Source organism: Nanorana parkeri, unplaced genomic scaffold (genome assembly GCF_000935625.1).
Source record: "Nanorana parkeri isolate BGI_ZX_2015 unplaced genomic scaffold, ASM93562v1 scaffold277, whole genome shotgun sequence".
Classification (NCBI taxonomy): Eukaryota; Metazoa; Chordata; class Amphibia; order Anura; family Dicroglossidae; genus Nanorana; species Nanorana parkeri.
This window is the reverse complement of record NW_017306545.1, coordinates 1,254,067-1,275,711: the sequence shown is the minus strand read 5'-3', so window position 1 is coordinate 1,275,711 and position 21,645 is coordinate 1,254,067. Positions and strand designations below refer to the sequence as shown.

Below are 21,645 nucleotides of genomic sequence, written 5' to 3'. Positions count from 1 at the left end.
GGTGCATCCATTCTTCTCTCCTTCCTGCTGGGTGCTGCTCTGTGTCCCAGCGGGGAGGAGAGAAACTGTCACAGGCGGCCGAGCGCTGAGGGAGGAGAGCGCTGTGAGCGGCCGGCGTCTCTCCTCCCCGCACTGCTCATCCTCCTGTCACAGATCAGAGGAGAGCGGTGTGGGCGGAGACCCTAACCCTACAACAGCATGTCTGGAAGGATTCCTGTTCATTTATAACAGGGGCTGCAGAAAAAGAGATTGATGCTCTGTCCTCAAACTCTTTCTATTTTAAAAGGGAAATATCATGGGTCTGTTTAGACCCCCAATATTTCCCCGAAGCCCCTAAAAGTAAAGTAAAAAAATAAAAATATTTAATAAAAATTAATGAATAGATAAAATATAAAAAAAATAAAAAGTTTATAAAAAATAAAATATACATTTTTTTTGAAAAAGTTACAATAAAAATTTTTTCCGGTTTCAACCTGACATTTTTTTTTTTTCATTTCGGTGCACCTCTAGTCAGTTGTGATGGGTGAGAGATTTGTTCTAGTGTATTTAAAGGTCTAAGAACTATAATGTAATATATTCCAGCTTAACATTCCTTAGCTGTGGTGGCTGCATTAGTTTAATTCTTTCAGACTTCTTATTCTTTTCATCTAGTGATCCTTCCAGCAACTACTCCTTTCCTAGAGTGACAACACTCACCTACTGTGCTTCATCTATGTAGAAGCAAAATTAGGACAAAAATAGGACAGGAAGTATATTAGGATTACAGAACACATCTCTCTCCTGTTCTCCATAACATAGGGGGGTGTTCTGTAATCGACGGAGAGTTCTGAAAACAGTGTAACTGATGAGAGTGCCGCATGGAATGTTAGCTCACATGATTGCTGAAAGGATCATCAGTCTTGCACTTGTTGAACAGATATGACAAAAAACTTTCAATGGTATATTTAACAGACAGAAAAGGGAGAAACAAAAATAAGTAAATTGCTGGGGTTTTCATGTACTCTAAGTACACAACAAATGTTCTGTGAGCTTTGGCTGTCCATTTACTTTTGCTGATTTTACTTTTACTGTGCGTTTTAGTTCTGCTACATATGTATGTGGTATGCCTTTTAGTTGAGGCACAAAGTAGAAGATATACGAAAGTCTAATTTTATAATAATGACAAATTTCAATATAATATCATGTAGGCAGCATTTGGCAATGGGCCCCAGATATTGTTCTCTCATAGTAATTTACTCTTAATTGTTTATCCTGGCTGAACAAGTATAATAGCAACATACAGTTAGTACCACACCTGCCATTCTTTTTGTTTTGTATTTATAACTAAAGAGTTACAATGTGCTACAGAAAAATGCTTAGCGGATTGACATGGATTTTCATTACATCAACAGTTAATTCAAAGTGATAACATATATACGAAATTAGGCTTTTATTTAACATCCAGATTTGGGATGTGCCGTTATAGGCGACATCATATTTAGTATGACTTGTGCCACCATTTAAAAGGTATAGGGATTTTTTTTTTTTTACCTGCTGGGCTCCGTTAAACTTTTCTGCTCCTTTTTTATTCATATAATGCATTATTATGACAAACTGGCCCCAGGAACATAACTGAGGGTCCCACAGGTAGATGCATATAAGTTGACTTTCAAAGTGCCCTGGGAGTCTCAAAACCTGGGTACCTTTTTTATTATGCTGTTTTTAACCGGACAATTTCATAATAGAGCACACTGACGGGTGCCAGAGTTTCAAAATGCTGTCTATATTTGTACAATATGTCACAGGTGCAATGAGCTAATTATGTTTTTACTGCTATCTGGGGGTCTGTTAGAGTCACTTAAGGTGCCCATACACTGTACGATTATCGTACGAGAATAGCGGGGAAATCCCGTGATCGTACGACAATCGCAAAGTGTATGGAAGGCGTACAACCGTTTCTACTGTTCACTTTCACACGTCTACCGTCCAACAAGCAGGCTTGAAAACCCGACGAGAATCGTACGATTCTCGGCGGGTTAGTGGCCTGCTTGTTTGACAACTGCCGAACGGGCCGGTGTGCGCATGCGCACACGGCCCGTTTGCAGTCATCTGAGGCCCGCCCCTTGTTGCAGTCATCGGAAGCCTGCCCCTCAGGGGGGCGGGCTTGCGATGATCGCAAGTGCGATCTGCCAGTCCAAGATGGGCAGATCGTACAAGCTTTTAATTAGTTCACAACCATCGCAAGACAAAAGTCTTGCGATGGTTGGAAGGTGTATGGGCACCTTTACTGTTGCAATGAAAGCATTTTTTACCGGACAAGACATGAGGGACATTTTTGAACAGGGACACAGACAGCACTAAAAAGCTAACCGAATTCTAAGCCTTACTGTACTGAAAAAAAAGCATTTTGTTATTTCTGCCTCTGTAGCTGTTGGGAGTTTTTCTTTATTTAGTCTCACTTTCCATTGACATGGGTTCTAATATTTCCTTCTGTACCCACAATTTTTTTTGTATTGATAGTACTGCTAGAGTTGAGAAGAGTTCACAATATGCTCAATTTACAAAGATAACACACCAGAATAAGTATTCTTATGTTCTAAAAAGTGACCGATATCGTCAGTTAAATTCAATTGGTAAATTACAGTCTCATGGGTGAAAATAGAGTTCCTTTTTGCCTCATTAACATGTCGGAATAGGTCCAGACAGCAGGTTCCTGCAGCAAGAATCAACAGATTCATGTGGGTGGAGTTACAGGTGTATGTGAACAGTTGCGGCCTCTTAGCCTGTGCAAAGCAATGGCAGGCTGACAGGAGCCTCAGCTGTCCACCACTGTTCACATGTATCCGCACATCCAGCGGTTACCTGCCACTAGGGACATATGATCAGCCCTGGATGCAGACAAATTGCGGGCCACCTGTCCTCAGCTGAAGGATGTGCTGATGCATGTCAGCCTGTCATTGCTTTTTACAGGCTAACCAGCCACAGCTGTTCGCAGGCACCTATGATTCCAGCCACAAGAATCCATTGCATGGACCTATTTGGTCTTGTGGATGAGGCCTCAGGCTGGTAATATAGCTTTTTGGATTAGACTATCTGTTTCCCTGTCATTAAATCAGAAACTAAAGATAAATCCTACATTTTAGAGTTGTCAACAAAACAAGGGGGGGAAATCCTCTAATTGGGACACCTATCCCTGTGACAACTGTCAAAAATTGAAATTCTGTTCCTTTTAGAGAGAATTCTTCACATTTCCTATTGCACCTTCAGGACAGAAAGTGAACGGAAAACTCCCCAGTGGGACAAAGGCAGCAAAATATAACCTCATAGGTTTTGTCTATTCACTGTCTAAAAGAAAATGTTTTGGCTATACATATACTTTAGAGTGAATCTCTGTCAAATATTTACATATTGTGAAAAAGCAGTACAGTAACTTTAAAACAAGCCCTTATTCACCTTTTGTATCTATAAGCGTTGCAAAGAAATTCATTTGAAAAGTTCACAATGCAGGCGTTGAAATATTAGGTCTTTGTGGAGATCTTAAATGGCCATATTTGGTCAATTACATCAGCTCATTTCCCCGTCCCTTCTTTTTTATTCTCCTGCCTCCAGCTGGGGAATCGCCCATCTGGCAGCTGAATGGGGTCAGGGATGTTGGCACCCTAGCCTCAGTGGGCGGGCAGCCTATTTATTTCGCCTGTTACTGAATAGCAAACAACCATGGTTGTTGTCACACCCTGCACCATTCCTACTATAAAGGGTCAGGGTGGTTTGTTTTAAAGCTCTTTTACCTGTTGTTCAGGATAGTTTAATATCCAAAGATTTGGCACAGATTTCACTTAAAAAAATTATTTTAAAATATATTATACCAAAAGGATGTTTTTACCAAAAGATCCACACACTATAATTTAACAACACATTTCGGGGCTGCTTCACATAACTGGAACAACAATAAAATAGGTAAAATGTCCATGATCTGTCTTTAAACTTAATTTATTCAATATACATCTGCTATGCATTTCAGTGGTGGGAGCCACGTTGTACAAAGTGTCTAAGCAGCGCTAAGATCTTCATAATCTTGGAGTTGCTTCTTTAGACATAGAAAAAATTAATCTGATTCCTGATTTATCAAGAACCATAGAGTGGAGCAATTTTTACATTGTTACTGTGAGTGGAAAATCTATTTAAACCCAGCCTTCAATGAACACTACTAGTAAGTATATGCATGGTGAACAATTGCATTTGCAAAAAGAACTCTGAGAAAAAAAATTAATAATAAAAAAAAAAACCCAGTTAGTTGTACTTTAATGAATGGAACATTTAGCTTTGTTTTATTGACATTATGTCCACATATTAACATCTATATTTACAGCAGTATATATTTAACTCTTCCTTTGTTGCTTTGCAGCTTGTGGCGGGCAGCGTTGTGATGGCATTTGAAGAAGTCTGCCCAGACAGAATTGATTTGATTCACAAAAACTATCGTAAACTGTGTAATCTGCTGGTGGACGTGGAAGAGTGGGGACAAGTGGTGATAATCCATATGCTGACTCGATACGCACGCACACAGTTTGTTAGCCCATGGATAGAGGTGAGCAAGAAGATCTTTGATAGAAATAACCTGTTTATTGGATTTATTTCAAACATGAAGTCCTAGTTTTATCGCAAGCTATTTTTCTCTTTTAATGTATATATTGCTTAGCTGTGCTACCAGACTTGTTTTGATAGATGTAGACTAATCGAATAGTTGAGATATTTCTGGAAATGCAGCTCTCAGGCTATAGCCATGGCTAATCACGAGATAAAATGCCTATGCAACTTTGTGACCTGATCTTTGCTAAAGCAGAGGATTAGAATTCAGATTCGCTACCCCTCCTTTTCAGCAGAGATTATGTGATCAAGTGCGTAGGCCTTCACACATGTGACAATTACCGAATTGAGCCCGGAGCAGCATTTTCTCCAGGAATGGTGGTTCAGCCCTTTGAACTGTGCAAGACTGTTGGCATACATTTTTTATGAACAATTCAATATAGAACCAATTTTTGTCCACTGCTCTGCTTGGAGCTGAACTTTGGAAACTGCCCCCCCCCCCCAAAAAAAAGCAGATCGAGGGCAAATGACTAGTCAACATCATTACTTGTGGTCTCCCTGCAGCTTATTTTTCCCCTGTACTGTCTTACCATGCCTTGTTTTGCACTTTGTCTCTGTGTGGAGGTGGCCATCTTGGTGAAGGTAGGGGTTTTTTTTTTTCCTTGTCAGAACCAGCAGCAAGGAGAACAGTCAACAGCACTATAGTAGAGGCTGCAATGCCAGAGATCACACATTGCAGATATACAGCCATTAGTCAGTTTTTCAGTTGGACCTGATGCGTGAGGTTGTAAGCAAACCTGTGTTGGTTTTACATCCAATTACCTCCAAGTCCTTTTTAAGTCAGAAAAAAAAAAGATGAAACAGATTTTTCTTTTGGTGCACCTGAATGGGGCGAATTGGAGGTAGTCGGATGTAAATGGACACTTTTCTGCTTACACTCAACTGCCCATATACCTAACATGGGTTCGGTTAGTTCAGTTTTTTTTTTCCATTGCAAGATGATCTCCCCATAAATTGCTAGTTGGTTGGTTGTCACGTAGATCTAATGGTTTAAGTATTTCCAGCAGATAATTGTTCTTGCTTCCCTCTGACATTCCTTATCAGCTTGCTTGTCCTCAGTTAAGCTGGCCATACGAGCGCTTATGAGCGTCGATCAAGGAATCCCCTCTGTTTCCTTTTTATTAATTGGCTGCTGGGTCTGTTTGCTCGAAGATTTTCCGACCGACTCCTTCAATCAGCTGATCGAGGGATGTCGGCCGAAAAGGTGACCACAGCAACACTGACTGTGTGAATTTTGGATAGTTGTTGAAGAAACAGGCGAACATTTGCATAATATATGGTCAGCTTAAGTAATTCCAGAAAACTTTGAAGCCAGAGACCACCAGTCAGCCAGTATTTTCAGAAGGAAGTCACATAATTGTTTCAGTACCTCCGTCTCGATTTCAAATAGGTACACACTGCAACTTTGCACCACTAGAGAGAGCAGAGTACAAAATGTGCTGCAAGCTGACAGGAAATATATGTTAGCCAATCACGCAGCGCGGTTCATTGCAGCCCTTCTCTGCAGCATTCTTGATGAATTGCCGCTCAATTGGAATTCAGTGATTTCTGCATCAAGAAAATCTGGATTTTCAGTAACGTTGTGTAGATGCTTGATACAGAGTTTATTTATGAGCATTAAGAATTATAGTGGTTGGTCCCCCTAGACAAAATTAATCATTTTACTTATTCATCAAATTGGCACATTTTTTTTCACTTTAATATCTTTTTCATTCAGCGTTCTAGACCATTTTTTTCCTTGCTGTTTTTTTTTTTTTTTTTTTTTTTTTTATTTAAGCTTTTTGACCCTTTTTTTTCCTTGTTTTTTTTTTTTTTTTTTTTTTAAATATAATGAAGTCCCATAACAGGACATCTTGAGATACCCAAGAGTTTTTTTTAATTTAGTTTATTTGTATCATCATGGCTGGGAATTTAGGCTGTTTATATGTAAATGTTAGATTTAAAGAACAATTAAGTGTTGACAAAGTAGATTGCAGCCCTATCAATTGCAGCGCTGTTTCCATAATTTTTCTAACTGACATATTTCATGATAAATAGCGGATGCCAAGTCACAGCAGATTATACAGTGCACTAGCAATTCATAGTGCTGTCAGGGAGAAGACCGATTGACTTTACATTTACATATTAATGAGAAGATTTGTTAAGAGGGTGCTTGACTATGGAAAATAACGGCATCTTTATAGGGCACAACATTTCATAAATAGAGCTGATGCAGGAAAATGGAAATTAAACCTTTTTAGGTTAATGAATTCCAGAGATTAGTCAAATGAACGTTAGCAGATTTAGCAGTAGAGAAATACACCTTGCCGATAGCACAACACTTCCTTTGTGTCAAGTTTCACAACAGTCTCTCTCAGACTAATGACTTCCCATCCCATGTGATTTCTGTTTTCTCAGTGAATTGATATTGATGGTATGTTGATTCCTGAATAGCTTAGATGTCACAGCGAATAGCAGCATGTGTGTCAGTTGGAAGCATGTTGTTTTTAAGAATTGTTGGCGGCCTGTTTGAATAAACCATGTGAACACACACACACACACACACACACACACACACACACACTATAAGGCTGATTTTGTTAGGCAGTTGAGAATCTTCACTGAAAAAATGTTTGAATATTTACTTCAATTATCCAGTTATGTGATAAGCATCAGCATGTGATTGAGTATTCAAAGTTAACTCAAATTTGCTTTTAATTTTTGGGTATATGTATATCTTAATTTTTCACTGAAGATTCTCAACTTCCTTACTAAATCATCCTCAATGTGTGTACTAAGATGCAGTCAAAACGTTGCTTCAAGGGTTAGGAGCCAAGAATAGGTTTTCTTGCTACATTAAGGACTTGTTCACACCATCTCCAGATCAAATCCAGACCAGAATGTTTTGTCTGGTCCAAAAACACATCCCCATAGAGTCCAATGATTCTTCTGAGTAGTTCACTGCATTACGTTCGTCCAGAATATCACATTTTTTTTTCTGGTCTGAAACAAACACAAATGCATGCAAACACACTGGAACACACCTAAAAACCAGTTGACACTAAAAAAAAATGGATCAAAAACGCACATGACCACATTTGTAGAAACACATCCGTATCTAGTCTGGAGATGGAGTGCACACGCCCTCCGTCTTGGTGGCCAAATCCTCTCGGTGAAAGGCAATGTTTCTCTTACAGCATACAAGACAAGCATTGAAACTCACCTATGAGCAATTGGACATGACCATGAATCATCATGTGCTGTGGGCAGCTGATTGAGATTGGTCATATAGATGTAGTCTCTGTACTATGTACTAGTAGAAGATCAACTTATATGTTTCTTAATGCGTATGTGTGTATGCATAATGAGTAAAGCACTTTGCTATCTTTTCTTCTTCTGTGATAGAATGTGTTGGAATTGTGTTTTTTTTTCTTCTTTGTGGTTATTAATGAAATACTTAATTTGCATACTGCCAGTGAAGACAGCGTCTTGTGACCCATAACGCTGCTAGAGCGCAGTAAGCAAAAGCGTGATATGTTTCATTAGGGTAATTGCATTACAAATCAACACTGGTGGATTTTGTTAATGGAATTTTTCTACTGTTAAAATATGGAGCAAAGGAGCAGATCCGCCACGGCTGTTCTTTCCCAGTTGTTTGCAGCCTTGCACCACACATCTTGTAGCTTTTAAAAACTGCATGTATATAACGTTTATTTTTCAAAAATCAAAAAATAATCATTAAACACAATTTAGTAGTGTCCACTTAGCCTGCTTCTTTCATCTTTTCCCAAAAATACAAAATTATTTGATTTAGTGTTGCCTAGAAATGACCATATCTTCAGGTGGTGCCAGACACTGACTTTTTTGATTTTTTTTTTTGTTATATGGTTGGAAACCGGTTTGAAATACCCCCCTCCATATTATTTTAGTGTATGTTATATAGGAACACACACCCTCTAGGACTATGTTGGGTAGAATCCAGGTAGCCTTACAGTATGCATCTATAATCTGGGAGGAAACCCATACAAACCCCAATCTATCATCTGATTCACCCGTTTTGAACACTTTTAAAATACAGTTAAAATTTTTGGCATAAACATTTGCAACTTTGAAAGTCAGAGTAAGAGATATTTAACACACCCCCCTCCTTTATTTGCATTGTTGAGTGCAGAACAGCCTCTACAGCACACAACCCAAGTTTTGATTGCAGCGATTCTCTCAACAGTATATATATGCATTGGCCCTAATGCACTTTAAATGTTTAGATAAAACGTTGTCAATGATAATGGATCAGTTTTATATGTGTTTTTTTACAAGTAAAGAAACCAACTTGGGTATACATTTGCTGTGACACCAGTTGCAACCAAGTGTTCTTTGCTATCAACCACTTTAGACTAAGGGGCATTTTTTGGGGGGACTACAAACAACGACCTACAGTTAAATTGACAACAAATCAGTGGTGTGCAAGAGAAACCTGTTCTCTGTCTCTAGTTCTCAGAAATATCTCAAATGTGACTGTTTTATGCTAATAATAAATTGTGCTCCAAATGATAAACCTTTATTAATAATTAGAAATTCTAAAACCAAATGGAATAAATTAATAAAATGTCACAGGGGGAATATTATTCCCTGAGAGGAATTTGACCACTGGTACACCAGTCACCTCTTGGGTTCAAGTGGCTCAGATAGTGTCAGTAGAATCCAACTTGTGTGGAACTACAGCAGAATAATGAGAGGTGCTTCCTTGCTAAACTTATGTGGAGCCTTTGGAAGCAAGAAAACTGTCAAACATTAACAATAAAATGTGCAAGTGTGTCTTTTTGTTAAAACCAAAACATCACAATACAATGCACGTATAATATTGTGAATAGGGCAAGCTGACCTCCTGCACTGCAGTTGAGTAATCCAGGGTCCTTGCAGCTTCTGTTTTTTGTTTGGCAAACAGTAATTTGTTTGACTTAAAGACATCCATGCTTTGGGTGGACTGCAAGAACATCTAGTATTGTACACAGTCTTTAAATCTCTGGTATCCAGCTTGCAGCCCTGGGGCAGCATGTGGCCCTTTGGCACTTACTGTGTAGCCCTTACCCCTGCAGACCGTAGTCTGTTTTCCTTAGCTAGAGTATTACCAAATCCAGTGAGCAAAAAATATTCTTTAGTCTGGATTCCAGTACTTAAGATGGTTTGACTTGTTTCGTTCATACTGTTATTTTTTTTTCCGTTTTACTCATCTCCGTTTTCTTTTATGTTTTTAAAATGAATCCTGTTAAATGGAATATCAAAAGTGGCACAAGATAATCTTTAAGGAAGCTGAAGAGAGCAGAAATGTAGAATTGTTGATTTGTAAAATAGTTGTATATCGGTAACTACTAGCAGTCTCCTGAAGCATGTAGCCAGTCTATGACTACTCCATAGCATGTTTCCCTACTATTTTCCTTTGCATGTCTGCATTCTCGTCCATTTCTTTTGCATGCCTGTAGTCTCTGACTAGCTCCTGTTGTATGTCTGCAGTCTGACAGCTTTCTGTAGCATTACAAGCATCACATTCACTGAATACGATATGCAGTCCTTTGGCTTTCTGTTTGGTAATTTTAATCAACTGACTTTGTTTGTTTTCCTGCAGGATGATAATTCAGAGGCAAATGCTTTCTATGAATCTGATGAGGAAAATGAAAAAGATGAAAAACAGAAAAAGCCGTACACTATGGACCCAGACCATCGGCTTCTCCTAAGAAACACAAAACCATTGCTCCAGAGCAGAAATGCTGCGGTATGACTGGTTACTATGATATCGGGGTTACTGTATTTTCAATCCATTGTTATTTCGGATATTGTAAACTGCAATTGGAAAAGTTTAATAGATTGCAGAGATTTCATGTCCTAAAAAAGGTTTACCCTTTCTGAAAATTGTGCGCCGTATAAAATAGTAGCACTATACTTTAGAGCAGTGGTTCTCAACCTGTGTAACCTCAGGACCCACATTTGTCCTTGGTCATTAAGTCGCGACCCAATTCGCACTGCAATCGAATGCACGTTCCAGTGCCAGGGATATGAGCTGTGTTTGGGGTACCATTCAAATGAATGGCAGCCCAACGCAACTCCCACACCAGAATGAACGGTAGGTGCAATTGCATGGTACAGTGCGTTAATCGCACTAGTGTGAACGAGCCCTCCAAAAGCACTGACATACATACACAACCACAGACAAAACCTCACACACTCAAAGGCATTCTCACACACACATCCACAATCCAAAAAAATATTTGATTACATTTTTTTTTTTCAAGATCCACCCCCGCTCCCTACCTTACGGGAACTGGAGTGGATACACAGCCTGGGGTCCAGTGTGGGCTGCTGTGCTGTGACGGAGCTCCATCCATATGTGCAATGCTTGTACAGCTCTCTTGTGCGCACTGTAGAAGTGACGGGAGCCAGAATGTGATGTCACTCCGGGTTAAGGCACCTCTATAGGGCACGTGAGGGAGATGTAAGCAATGCACGTATGGATGGAACTCCCTCCCGGCCATAGCCCCATCCCACCTCAAGCTGGCATTTAGCACTGGGCAGCATATTTTGAATGGCTGCTTGGCGCGAAAACAGACAGTGCTGCGCTAGGGGGAGGCAGAGGAGCCTCTCGCGTAGAAAAGTGGAAGGCATGCGGTGACCCACTAAACACAGGGTCGCGACCCAATTTTGGGTCACGACTCACCAGTTGAGAACCAAGGCTTTAGAGTACAGTCTGCAAATGAAATTCTACTATGTGGAGATTGTAATATAATTTTGATTTTATATGATTATACTTATTATATTTTAGGTGGTTATGGCTGTGGTTCAGCTGTATTGGCACTTGGCACCAAAAACTGAGACTACTTTGGTTGCCAAATCTTTGGTACGCCTTCTCCGCGGTCACAGGTATGACAAAAGTAGTTTATGCTTCTTTTGGTAATAAAGTTTTCGTTTCTTGCTTTTCTATCATTATTTCAATTCACTAAGTCCTGCTACTACTGTGCTCCTGTTGAAAAGGGTGACAGAAATGGTTCTTCAACGGAGTCTGCTCTTCTTTAGTTATCTAGTTTGATGCTTCCTGGTTTGTTGGAGCACTTAGCATGCATATTAGATCCCCAACCAGTTATGTAGCCAATACAGAATGGTGATGCTAGTTGAAGATGAAACAAAAAAGAATTGGGAAGTGATGCCAGAATAATGGCAGTTGTAATATTTTTAGTGTTGTATTTTATAACGCAAAAAAGATTCTAATGATTTGTCTTTAGAACATATTTCCATTTAGGTAATACAATAGGTTTAATAATAGGTTTAATAAAAATTGGACGACCATGCAAGCGTTTATGACAGGCAGATATATTTCCAAGAACAATGTGTTGGTATGTCTGCCCATCCTTGAATGTGACCAACTGCAGTCCTTTGTGCACATTGACTTGCTGTGTAATGGCTATACCAGACTTCAGCTTGCCATACACAATTCAAATTTAATCTGATTGCTGATGAACTGAAGTCTATGTCAAATCAAAGGAGCCAGTTGGAAAGTTGTCAGCCAATCAGTGACTGCATCTTATCAAATACAGTCAATATTCAAATATTCTGGCAGTCACGGGTGTTATGGTTGTGTAAATACAATAGATGGCAGTACAGATTCCTGTTTAGCAGGGGTGCAGAAATCCTACATGTACATGGCTGGGCTAACCTAACACGTACACTTACACACAGAGTTTTCAACAAGTCTGAGGAACTTGGTATTAACCCTAAAGGTACACCTTCACAGCTTTGTCAGTTGAACTTTGAATGTGATTTGTATTTTTGGTGCTACTAGCATTCAAAACTTTTATCTCAGAAATAATTTTATTTTTAAGGGTTTTATATTTTTTTTTCTCAAGATGCTATTAAATAGATTTAGAAAATATTACTTAATGTTGCAAATGGTTATTTCAACTTAAAGTTACTGAATGATTTATTATTCACACAAGTCTGTACAGCCAATTTTTGGAAGTCATTTCTTCAGTGTCCTAATAATGAATAAGGTGTGGGTTAAAATTTCCTCCTATATAGCTTCGAAATAATGAAATGAAAATGTTTTGATATTGCCAATGTTACTGGCTTTCATTTCTGATCAGTTTATTTCTTTGGAGACTAAGAGCATCGGTTGCTATAAAAAAACATGAACATTTCTTATGGCTTCAAACTATTGAACATAGCTGTGTATACATACATATGCGCACACACACAAATGTGGATATTTATAAGCGCACGTATTCAGAAAGAAATGCAATACACTCATTAAAATTGATTTTCTCTTTCAGTATGAATGCTATACAACTTCATTACATGTTTTTCACTCTACAAATTTTTGTTTTACTTTGCATAAAGATGTCAGATAGGGTATTACATTTTATTTTGATTGAATTTCCAAATCAATATTGTTCTCATTGCTTTTATATTTGTTTTCAGGGAAGTTCAGTACATTGTTCTTCAGAACATAGCAACCATGTCTATACAGAGGAAGGTAAAGCAGCTGATATTTAATAAACAGAAAGAAGCAAAAAACCAAAATACATTTTGTAAAGTATCATCTGATAAAAGTAAAACATCGCTTTTAATATTTAAAATCTATTAATATCAGCCACTAAACAGGAAATTCAATTGACAATTGTTATCTGACAACACCTCACAAAAAACCCTAAACTCTGCTGTCCTTGGTATGGCAACAAGCCCTGCTCAATAATATCAGGCATTTTTGTTTCCAAAGAAACATACATGTCCATGGAAGTCCAATAACTATGTAAGAGACACAAGTATAAATGCCTCAGGCTCTGTTTGTATCAAAAACGTACATACAACTCAAATATGATAGCACTTAGCAACATGTACATGCTACCACATTTAAATTATTTGCAAGTTTTTGAAAGTGATTTTTTTTCCCGAAAAATATTTTATTGATTTTCAAGCAATCATACAGAATGCAAACGAAAATAAAAATAAAACAAAAAGACAAATCATCTGTACATGTCACAAAAGTGATTTTTTTTTTTACTTTCCGCGGATCATTCTCCACCAAATTTCTTTAGATTTTTATTAATTTTCCAAAAAAATGTTGCAGTAAATGATTTGTAAATCAATATAAAAAAGAATTACTATACCACCTATTCTGCAGTCACAACCAATATACAACTTTATGAAGATAGAACTGTGTTCTCCTGCTAACTCATTTCTTCTCCATTTATTCTGTAGGGTCTGTTCGAACCATATTTAAAAAGTTTCTACATTAGGTCAACTGACCCAACTATGATCAAAACACTAAAGGTAAGCACAAATGGCACCGATTCTTTGCATGCTTTTTGAGAGATGAGAGGTGCTATGTGCACTTGTAGGATGTCTGTAATTAGTAAGTGCTTTATAGAGTATTGTTCTTGGTAGAGATGTAATGGTATGGCTGTACATAAGATATACAGTACTTACACTGCCAAATGGATGTGTGTTTTTAATTGTATGTGTAGATCTCATGGAACACTTACCCAATCCATACCATCTGATCAACAAATGTTAGTATGTCTACAGGCCATATCCAGCCATGGCAAAACATCCCCTGCTTGAGCAATCTCGTAAGGTATACTGAGAAGGTAGAATGGATAATTCTCATCTAATTGTTGTTTACTCTCTAAGAAGGGCTGGGTATGTTTGGAAAGTGCTCCTTTCTCCATAGGCATGAGCATGCATGGTTACTTCATGCAACGTACAGTATATTGAGGGGACTTTATCAAAACTGGAGCAGACAAAATCTGGAACAGATTTGCACTGCGATAAATCAGCTTCTGTGTCTCATTTTCTAATCTTACCTGAGCAAACTGAAAAGAGATGCTGATTGGTTGCCATGGGCAACTGCTTCAGATATTGTCTGCTCCAGTTTTGGTAAATTCCTTTGACAGTATATATATATATTTTTTTAATTCTTTATTTATGAGCAAAAAGGTGGGATACAGAGAGTACAATCAAAACGAACGGGCCACATGGCCGCACAACAGTTCAAATCTGAAAACCTGACATTAAAAGCTATGACAGTAGATCAGTAATAAAACAAAACTAAAAACCATGGGAGCATATCAAGCAATACTAGAGCATTCTTAGAATGCAGTGTATATGTACACTGCCCAGTCAGGTTTTAGTCAGGCTCTCTCCATCCCATCCCCTAAGGCATTTTGTAATTATATAACAGAAGGGAAACATCGCCCCTTGTCGGACTGTACGGCCCAGCCCACTAACGCGGAGGGCCCGAGCCATTCCAGCCCCCCGTGGAGGCGTACACATAAACGAAGAAGACAACATCACACAAGAGTAGTATAAAGGATGAATAACACAGAACACGTAAGGGTAGGAGGGAAAAAATTTCCAGGTGTCGGTCAATTCCAGGCCATGCGGCCTGGACTACTTCTAGTCGTAACATGTCGGGGAAGAAGGGGTCCCCAATCGGGAGCTATTCCATCTCTCACCCCAAACCCCGGCACGCATCCAGGAAATCTGCTGAGTCCCTGAACATGTACCATGTACTCCAGGTAGCAACAAATCTGGCCTGGGTTCCTTTCAAGGATGAGGTCAGCTTAATCTCCATCAGCTTAATCTCCTCCACTCGCCCAGCCCACATTCCAACAGATGGCTGTACAGCCTGTTTCCATAAGGCCGGGATGCAGGCCCTTGCTGCATTCAGCAAGTGGATCAGCAAGGAACGTCGGTTTGACAGTATATTAATGCATTGCATACTTTTTTACCTTTTTTATATATTTTTGGAAATTATGCAGTTCAGGTGGACTTGGATCAGGTTTGAGCATTTTTTTTAGCAATGCCTTGGATTTATTTGGAAGAAGTAGAGATGAGGCACCAGATTAAAATTGTCTAAAGTTGGACCAGATCGTGATAAAGCATAATGGCGCTGTTTAGGCTGCTCTCAACAAAAACCAGGGGGCCTCAAACAAGGGACCTAGATATGAATATTTAAAGTAGGGATGCACCGATACCGATTTTTTGGTATCGAGTATGAGTACCGATATTTATATTTCGTTACTCTCCGATACCGAGTGCCAATACTGGTACTTCCGGTAGCATAGAGCCGACTTCCCAGGCAATCAGGAAGCCAGGTGTCATTACCCACCGCCCGGGTTCTTGATTGCCCAGGAAGCCGACTGCATTCTGTTTGGCCGGGTCGGTGATGATTGGCTGGGAAGCTGGCTTCCCAGCCAATCGGCATCGAGGCCGGCCAAACAGATCACAATATGGTGAGACGACCCCCACCCTGCAGACACCTCATTCACCTCACATAGATCGTTAGCAGCAGTCATTACCCTCTGCCAGCTGGGCAGACACCACTCTCCAAGCTCTTCCGGATCGGCCCACGTCTCCTGTGTGTACAGCCCCCAGATCTGGAGAGCTTGGAGAGCGGTGTCTGCCCAGCTGGTCGAGGGACTGGTACGGTAATGACTGCTGCTAAGGATCGATGTGAGGGGAATGATTTGTCTGCAGGGTGGGGGTCGTCACACCACATTATCCGATTTGTTTGCCTGGCTCGACACTGGCTGGGAAACCGGCTTCCCGGCCAATCAGCATGGAGCCGGCCAAACAGCATGGAGCCAGCATCCCGGCTCCATGTTCCCTCGTGGCACTTCCAGTCTGAGGAAATCTCCCTCTGACCAGAAGTTCCAGTATCGGGAAAGGTATCGGAGCATTTGGGCGAGTATCGGTATCCGTGCATCCCTAATTTAAAGTATATAAAATATATTCGGTGCCCCAAACCAACACTTCCCCCTTCTTCAGGGCTTAAACATAATGGTGTAGTCAAAAGGACTTAACGCTGGCATCATTCACCAAGAGTAAATTATTTACTGACTAGTGATTCTGCACTTTTTTTTTGCAGTTTCACTGATTCTAGCTATACCCTAGACCAGAGGTAGGCAACTTTGGCTCTCCAGCTGTGCTGAAACTACAAATCCCATCATGCTTCTGCCTCTGGGTCATGGCTGTGGCTTGCAATGCCTTATGGGATTTGTAGTTTCAGCACAGCTGGAGTGCCAAGGTTGCCTACCCCTGCCCTAGACAGAAAATATTTAACCCTTGTTGATTTGTGCCAGCTGTGAGTTCTTTTGATTACCTATTTATATACGCCCTAAGAAGGAGGAGGTCTTTAAGCACCCAAAACGTGTTGCAGTTCTGTTTTGTCATTTGTTAACCAATGCTAATATTTCACGTTTTGCCACTCTCAATAGACATTAGACACATTGAAGGCAGGTTAATTGAATAGATGGGCACATGCCTAAGCCATCTCAGCAATTGGACTCACTTTAGCACAGCTTATGCAAAACTTTGCTGATGTTTTGTACATTTTTTAGTAAGGCCTCCCATCAATTTGTCTAACACATGCATAAGCTCTACCTAACACAGACCAGTAAAGGTGAATGGCACAACGTTCGCGTACAAATCATATTAATTCGATTTATTGGCAGTGGCAAAAGGGTTTAGAACTTCCTGGACACATCTAGGCTCACATTGTTCTGGTGTTTGATCTCATTGCTTTATTGTTTTGTATACTTGTCATAATAAAGGCTTGTTTGTTTCTACAGCTTGAAATAATGACAAACTTGGCAAATGAAGCAAATGTCTCTACCCTACTACGTGAATTCCAGGTTTGTGTGTATTTTATGTTGCATTTGGGAAAAACAAAATGGATTAAATTATATCTGGGCAACATATTTACTAAAGGAAACCTTTCCTGGGAGAAACGTGGTTGCTACCGTTCCGGACTACATCCTTCTGCAAATGCTAGTTGCGTGGCTGTCAAACATAGAACAAGTAAAACGATTAAAACCTTTTGACTTCCATGCTCTGTAAATTTGTTCCAGATCAGTGACTCAGAGTTATGAAGTGAATGGCATGAGCCAAGCAACTAGCATTTTTAAAAGAGGGTCAGCAATGGCAAGTGCAATATTCCTTTTTAGCAAATGTTGACATTCATTGAAACATCTACATTAGTGAATACTAATGCTATAAGGGTCAAAAATGTTCACTGCATTATCTTCAAATTTGTTTTATGTAAACAAAAAAAAAAAAAGGTACATTAATATTTATAGATAAATATGAAATCCTTTCAGCAGATAATCAGAACATATAAACATTTAAAGCTGACCCTGTTCCTCCTTTTGCCTAACATGGTACTATATCTAAAGGTCCCCACGCACCTTGCGATAATCGTACGATAATCGTGGGAAATCCCGCGATCGTACGATTATCGTAAGGTGTGTGGAAGCCGTGCGAAGTGGAAGCCGTGCGTAAGGTGTGTGGAAGTCGGACGACTTTAAACTTACGAACATGTTCGAAAACCCGCCGAGCATCGTACGATGTTCGGCGGGTGTGTAGCATGTTCGTAAGATAAAAGCCGGACGGGCCGGTGTGCGCAAGCGCACACTGCCCGTTCGTCATTGCGGTCATTGGATGTCCGCCCCTCGGGGGCGTGGCTTGCGATCATCGCAAGTACGATCTGCTTGTCCAAGATAGGCAGATCGTACGTTTTTTTAAGTACCTTACAACCATCGCAAGACAAAAGTCTTGCGATGGTTGTAAGGTGTGTGCCCAGCCTTATACACAGCAGACGGATGGTCTGGTGTAAAAATGACATAAATGTAAAACATCTCAGTTTCTGTACTTACAGTTTTTTGCTTTATTTTGCAATTTACCTTTTTGTTTTTTATGTAGTATTATTTCATGGTAAATAAACAAATGTTGTTTTTGCCTAGGCTCAAGGTAGAAATTAACATAAAATAGAAGATTGACGAGTATTGGTGTAATTTTTGGGGAATTAGGTTAATTGATTTAGTTTTGTGTTTATGTGGTCATTTTTGATGCTGTCATTGATTTGCATGAACTAAAAACCTTTTTACTATTTGCACTGCCTTATTACATCTGTATAAAGTGTATTTCCACTGCAGCCTATTTTATATTGGTTACCTGTTTCTCATTCACATAGCATAACTTATTTTCTTTTAAACATTTTTATTTGCACAATGCATGCTCTATTCTGAAAGAAAGGTTGTTCTCTGTTATGAGTTTTGCTCTGGAATGCAAGGGGGGCAGGGCAGGCTAATGTTAACATCAATATGCCCTGTCTGTACTGTGCTGGCAGATCTTATTATCCGCTAGATTTGAACACTTTCCTGGGTTCAAGATTTAGAAGCATTGTATGTTAATGTGGGGAAGCTCAGAGTGTCCCTAGTGTTTCTATGGGGATAGCAAGAGTTTCCTGTCATATTAAATTTGAGAGAGACACTTACAAAGGGCTGCTACACAGACGCATCTAAAAGGAAAGAAATGCTTTTTCATCTTTTTAGATAAGCTGTGTGAAAAGGGAACACATAACAAACATAAAGAGGGGTTTACTCAAATTTGACTGAAAAAGTGGAGATAAACATTCACCTCTCACTATCCAAAAAGATGCTTAAAGTTGTATTAAACCAAGAAAACATTCTTTATTACTTTTTTTTTCTCTTCCAATATGTGACCAAGTACTTACATTTTGTAATACTGAAAGTAAAAAAAATTCTAAATCTCACCAGCACACTATAAAGATAAAAAAGGGATATTTATTATATTTATTAGTGACCCCTCAATGCACTTTGCACTTTAGTGGTGACTAATAAATGCCCTAGGATCGGAAAAAATAGTGCATGCACTCCACCGCAATGCAGGGCGTTCCAGTACCACGCCTTCTGATGCGGGCAATCGCACTGCAGGCCGGGGAGGGGTGGGGGTATTTGCAGTGCCATTGACAAGAATGGCACCACCACGCCCCCTCCCGCCCCAGACGAGATCCAATGCATTCCGGCCTCAACCCATTGCCGAACACACTGGATTTGGTGTGACTTGGCCCATAGCAAGGGGTGCCTTGCTGTCATTGGCTTTGGGGTTGTCAGCGCACACGTTGGGAGGTGCAGCTGTATCCCCTGTTGTGAACGTTCATGCAAAGGTGGCTATATTAGGGCTCGATGGGTCCCTGCGAGACGATGAAGTCACACAAAAACAGAGGAGAACTGATTTTTCATGTATGGAATGCCAAGCAATGGCAGTTTTTAAAAGGAAAGAACATAGCACACGTGGTATGTGGTGAGGGCTGCATTTTTGTTGTTTTTTTGTTTGTAAGAGGGTTTAATAATGCTTTAAAGTGACTGTCTGTGATCTTTGCTCTCTACAGCATCCAGATTCTTAGTCCCCCGCTGTGCTCAGTGGTTCCATTTGTCAGTCTCTATGGGACACTAGTAGCCCAGGGACTGGTCGATGGAACCACAGAGCATGGCATGGGGTATTGAAAATCCTTCTGGCAGCTGTAGATTAGTTGCGTCCACCCAAAGGCAAATAGTTAAGCATCTTTTTTTATGCAGAAATCTTTTTTAATTTTCTGGATTCATTTTCTATCTAATCTTATGCATGACTGCTGCTGAAATCCAGGACTAATGTGATGCTGTGTTATGGGGCTTTATTCTCCAAAGGCACCCTGAAAATGTTTGATGGGCAATGCACAAAATCTATTGTCTGTGTAAAAGGACACTGGTGAAATATAAAAATATTTCACTTTATTACATATGCATTCATCGTAGGCTTTTTTTGCACTCAGTGGACATTTCTTTATGTGCCTTTTTTCCCCTTATTTCTTGAATAAAGCACCTTTGGGAACTGAAATTGGGTTTTTATAAAGTTACTTACTTTAATTTTTCACTAGTGTGTCCTTACATGAAGGCTATGGACTATTATGAGAACAGTAAGGAGAATGTACTAATCCATTCAAGATATAGAAGTTGTTCAGTGTTATTTCTGGCCTTCGTTGTGTTTTCACATCGCTCTCACGCACTTTTAACACACTGCTGAGCAGGTCACATTTGACCCAATGAAAATATGTTTACTCACGTTTAAACATTTCCCACCATACAGGAAATCACACAATGCCTACTTTTATTGTGCCTGAATGCTCATCGCTATTCTTTTTCTTTTAAGCCTGAGACCAGTGTATATTATATTCTATACATCTCTGGTCTCTCCGTTTCATTTAGTTTTCAAAAAAGTTTGTACAGTTTTGAAAGTACCCTGTAAGTGTGTATAAGCGTATTACAAACACTCTTTATTGTAATTCTACTGCATAAATATCCCTACTTGCCTTCCAAAGGTTTCAGAGGGTTTTCTGAGATTTTAAAGGGTATTTCCACCTTTGCAGTCAAATTTGAGAAACCCCCTCTATAGGTTTTTGTTCACCTTCACGGCAGGATAACAGATATTTTTTTAATGAGAGCTGGTTCAAACTATCTGAATTCGAGCTGAGCTGTCATGGATGGGCTTGATTCACACCTCTGCATTCCGGTGGTGTGTGCATAAAGTACGGCATGTGGTACTTTTTAAGAGCACCACAGTGAGATACAGTACAACCGCATCGCACCAGGGTGAGCCATAGAACGTAATGAAATGTTACTCATGTTCTACGAAAAAATCAAAGACACAGTGCGATGCGGCCCGATCAAGCGCATTGGCACTGTTCGGTGACACGCACACCAGCAGCCGTGGAGTTGAGCGTGGCTGCTAGTGTGAACTTACCCTAAAAGTTACAGATTTAAAAATATTGAAAATGAGTTGGCATTTTTGAAGCGTAAATGCAATTTTTTACTGTTTGGGATTACATACGTATGCTTTACCCCTAATGGTTCCACATATTGATAAACTGTCACCTTCAACATCCAATTGTTGGCAGGGTTTGGCTCTGTCACATTACTAATAAATATTGATTAGTCTATACCTACAATTAACTATGTTTTGCATTTTTTTTTTTAACAAGTAACTAATATATTAATAATGGCCACTGAATGTGAAAAGTCAAATATTTCGGAAGCCCTGGGGTCTCCTGAGATGAGAACAGTGTTTTGGATTCACAAGCGCTTCACCTCTGTGAAATGAAATTGTAGAAGGGGGAATGGAGAGGGAAGATTGATACTTCATTACCATGTGGATTCA

The 21,645-nt window shown here is 39.6% G+C and overlaps 1 protein-coding gene across 1 annotated transcript in view; it reads left to right on the top strand.

Annotated features, from left to right (window-relative positions):
* Positions 1-21,645, top strand: part of AP3B1 (adaptor related protein complex 3 beta 1 subunit) — a 234,755-nt gene that overhangs the window by 69,898 nt on the left and 143,212 nt on the right. The window contains exons 7-12 of the mRNA XM_018557267.1: positions 4,385-4,567; positions 10,229-10,375; positions 11,420-11,517; positions 13,069-13,123; positions 13,849-13,920; positions 17,223-17,285. Of these exons, the coding sequence (XP_018412769.1) occupies positions 4,385-4,567; positions 10,229-10,375; positions 11,420-11,517; positions 13,069-13,123; positions 13,849-13,920; positions 17,223-17,285 (618 nt within the window). The remainder of the gene's footprint in view (positions 1-4,384; positions 4,568-10,228; positions 10,376-11,419; positions 11,518-13,068; positions 13,124-13,848; positions 13,921-17,222; positions 17,286-21,645) is intronic.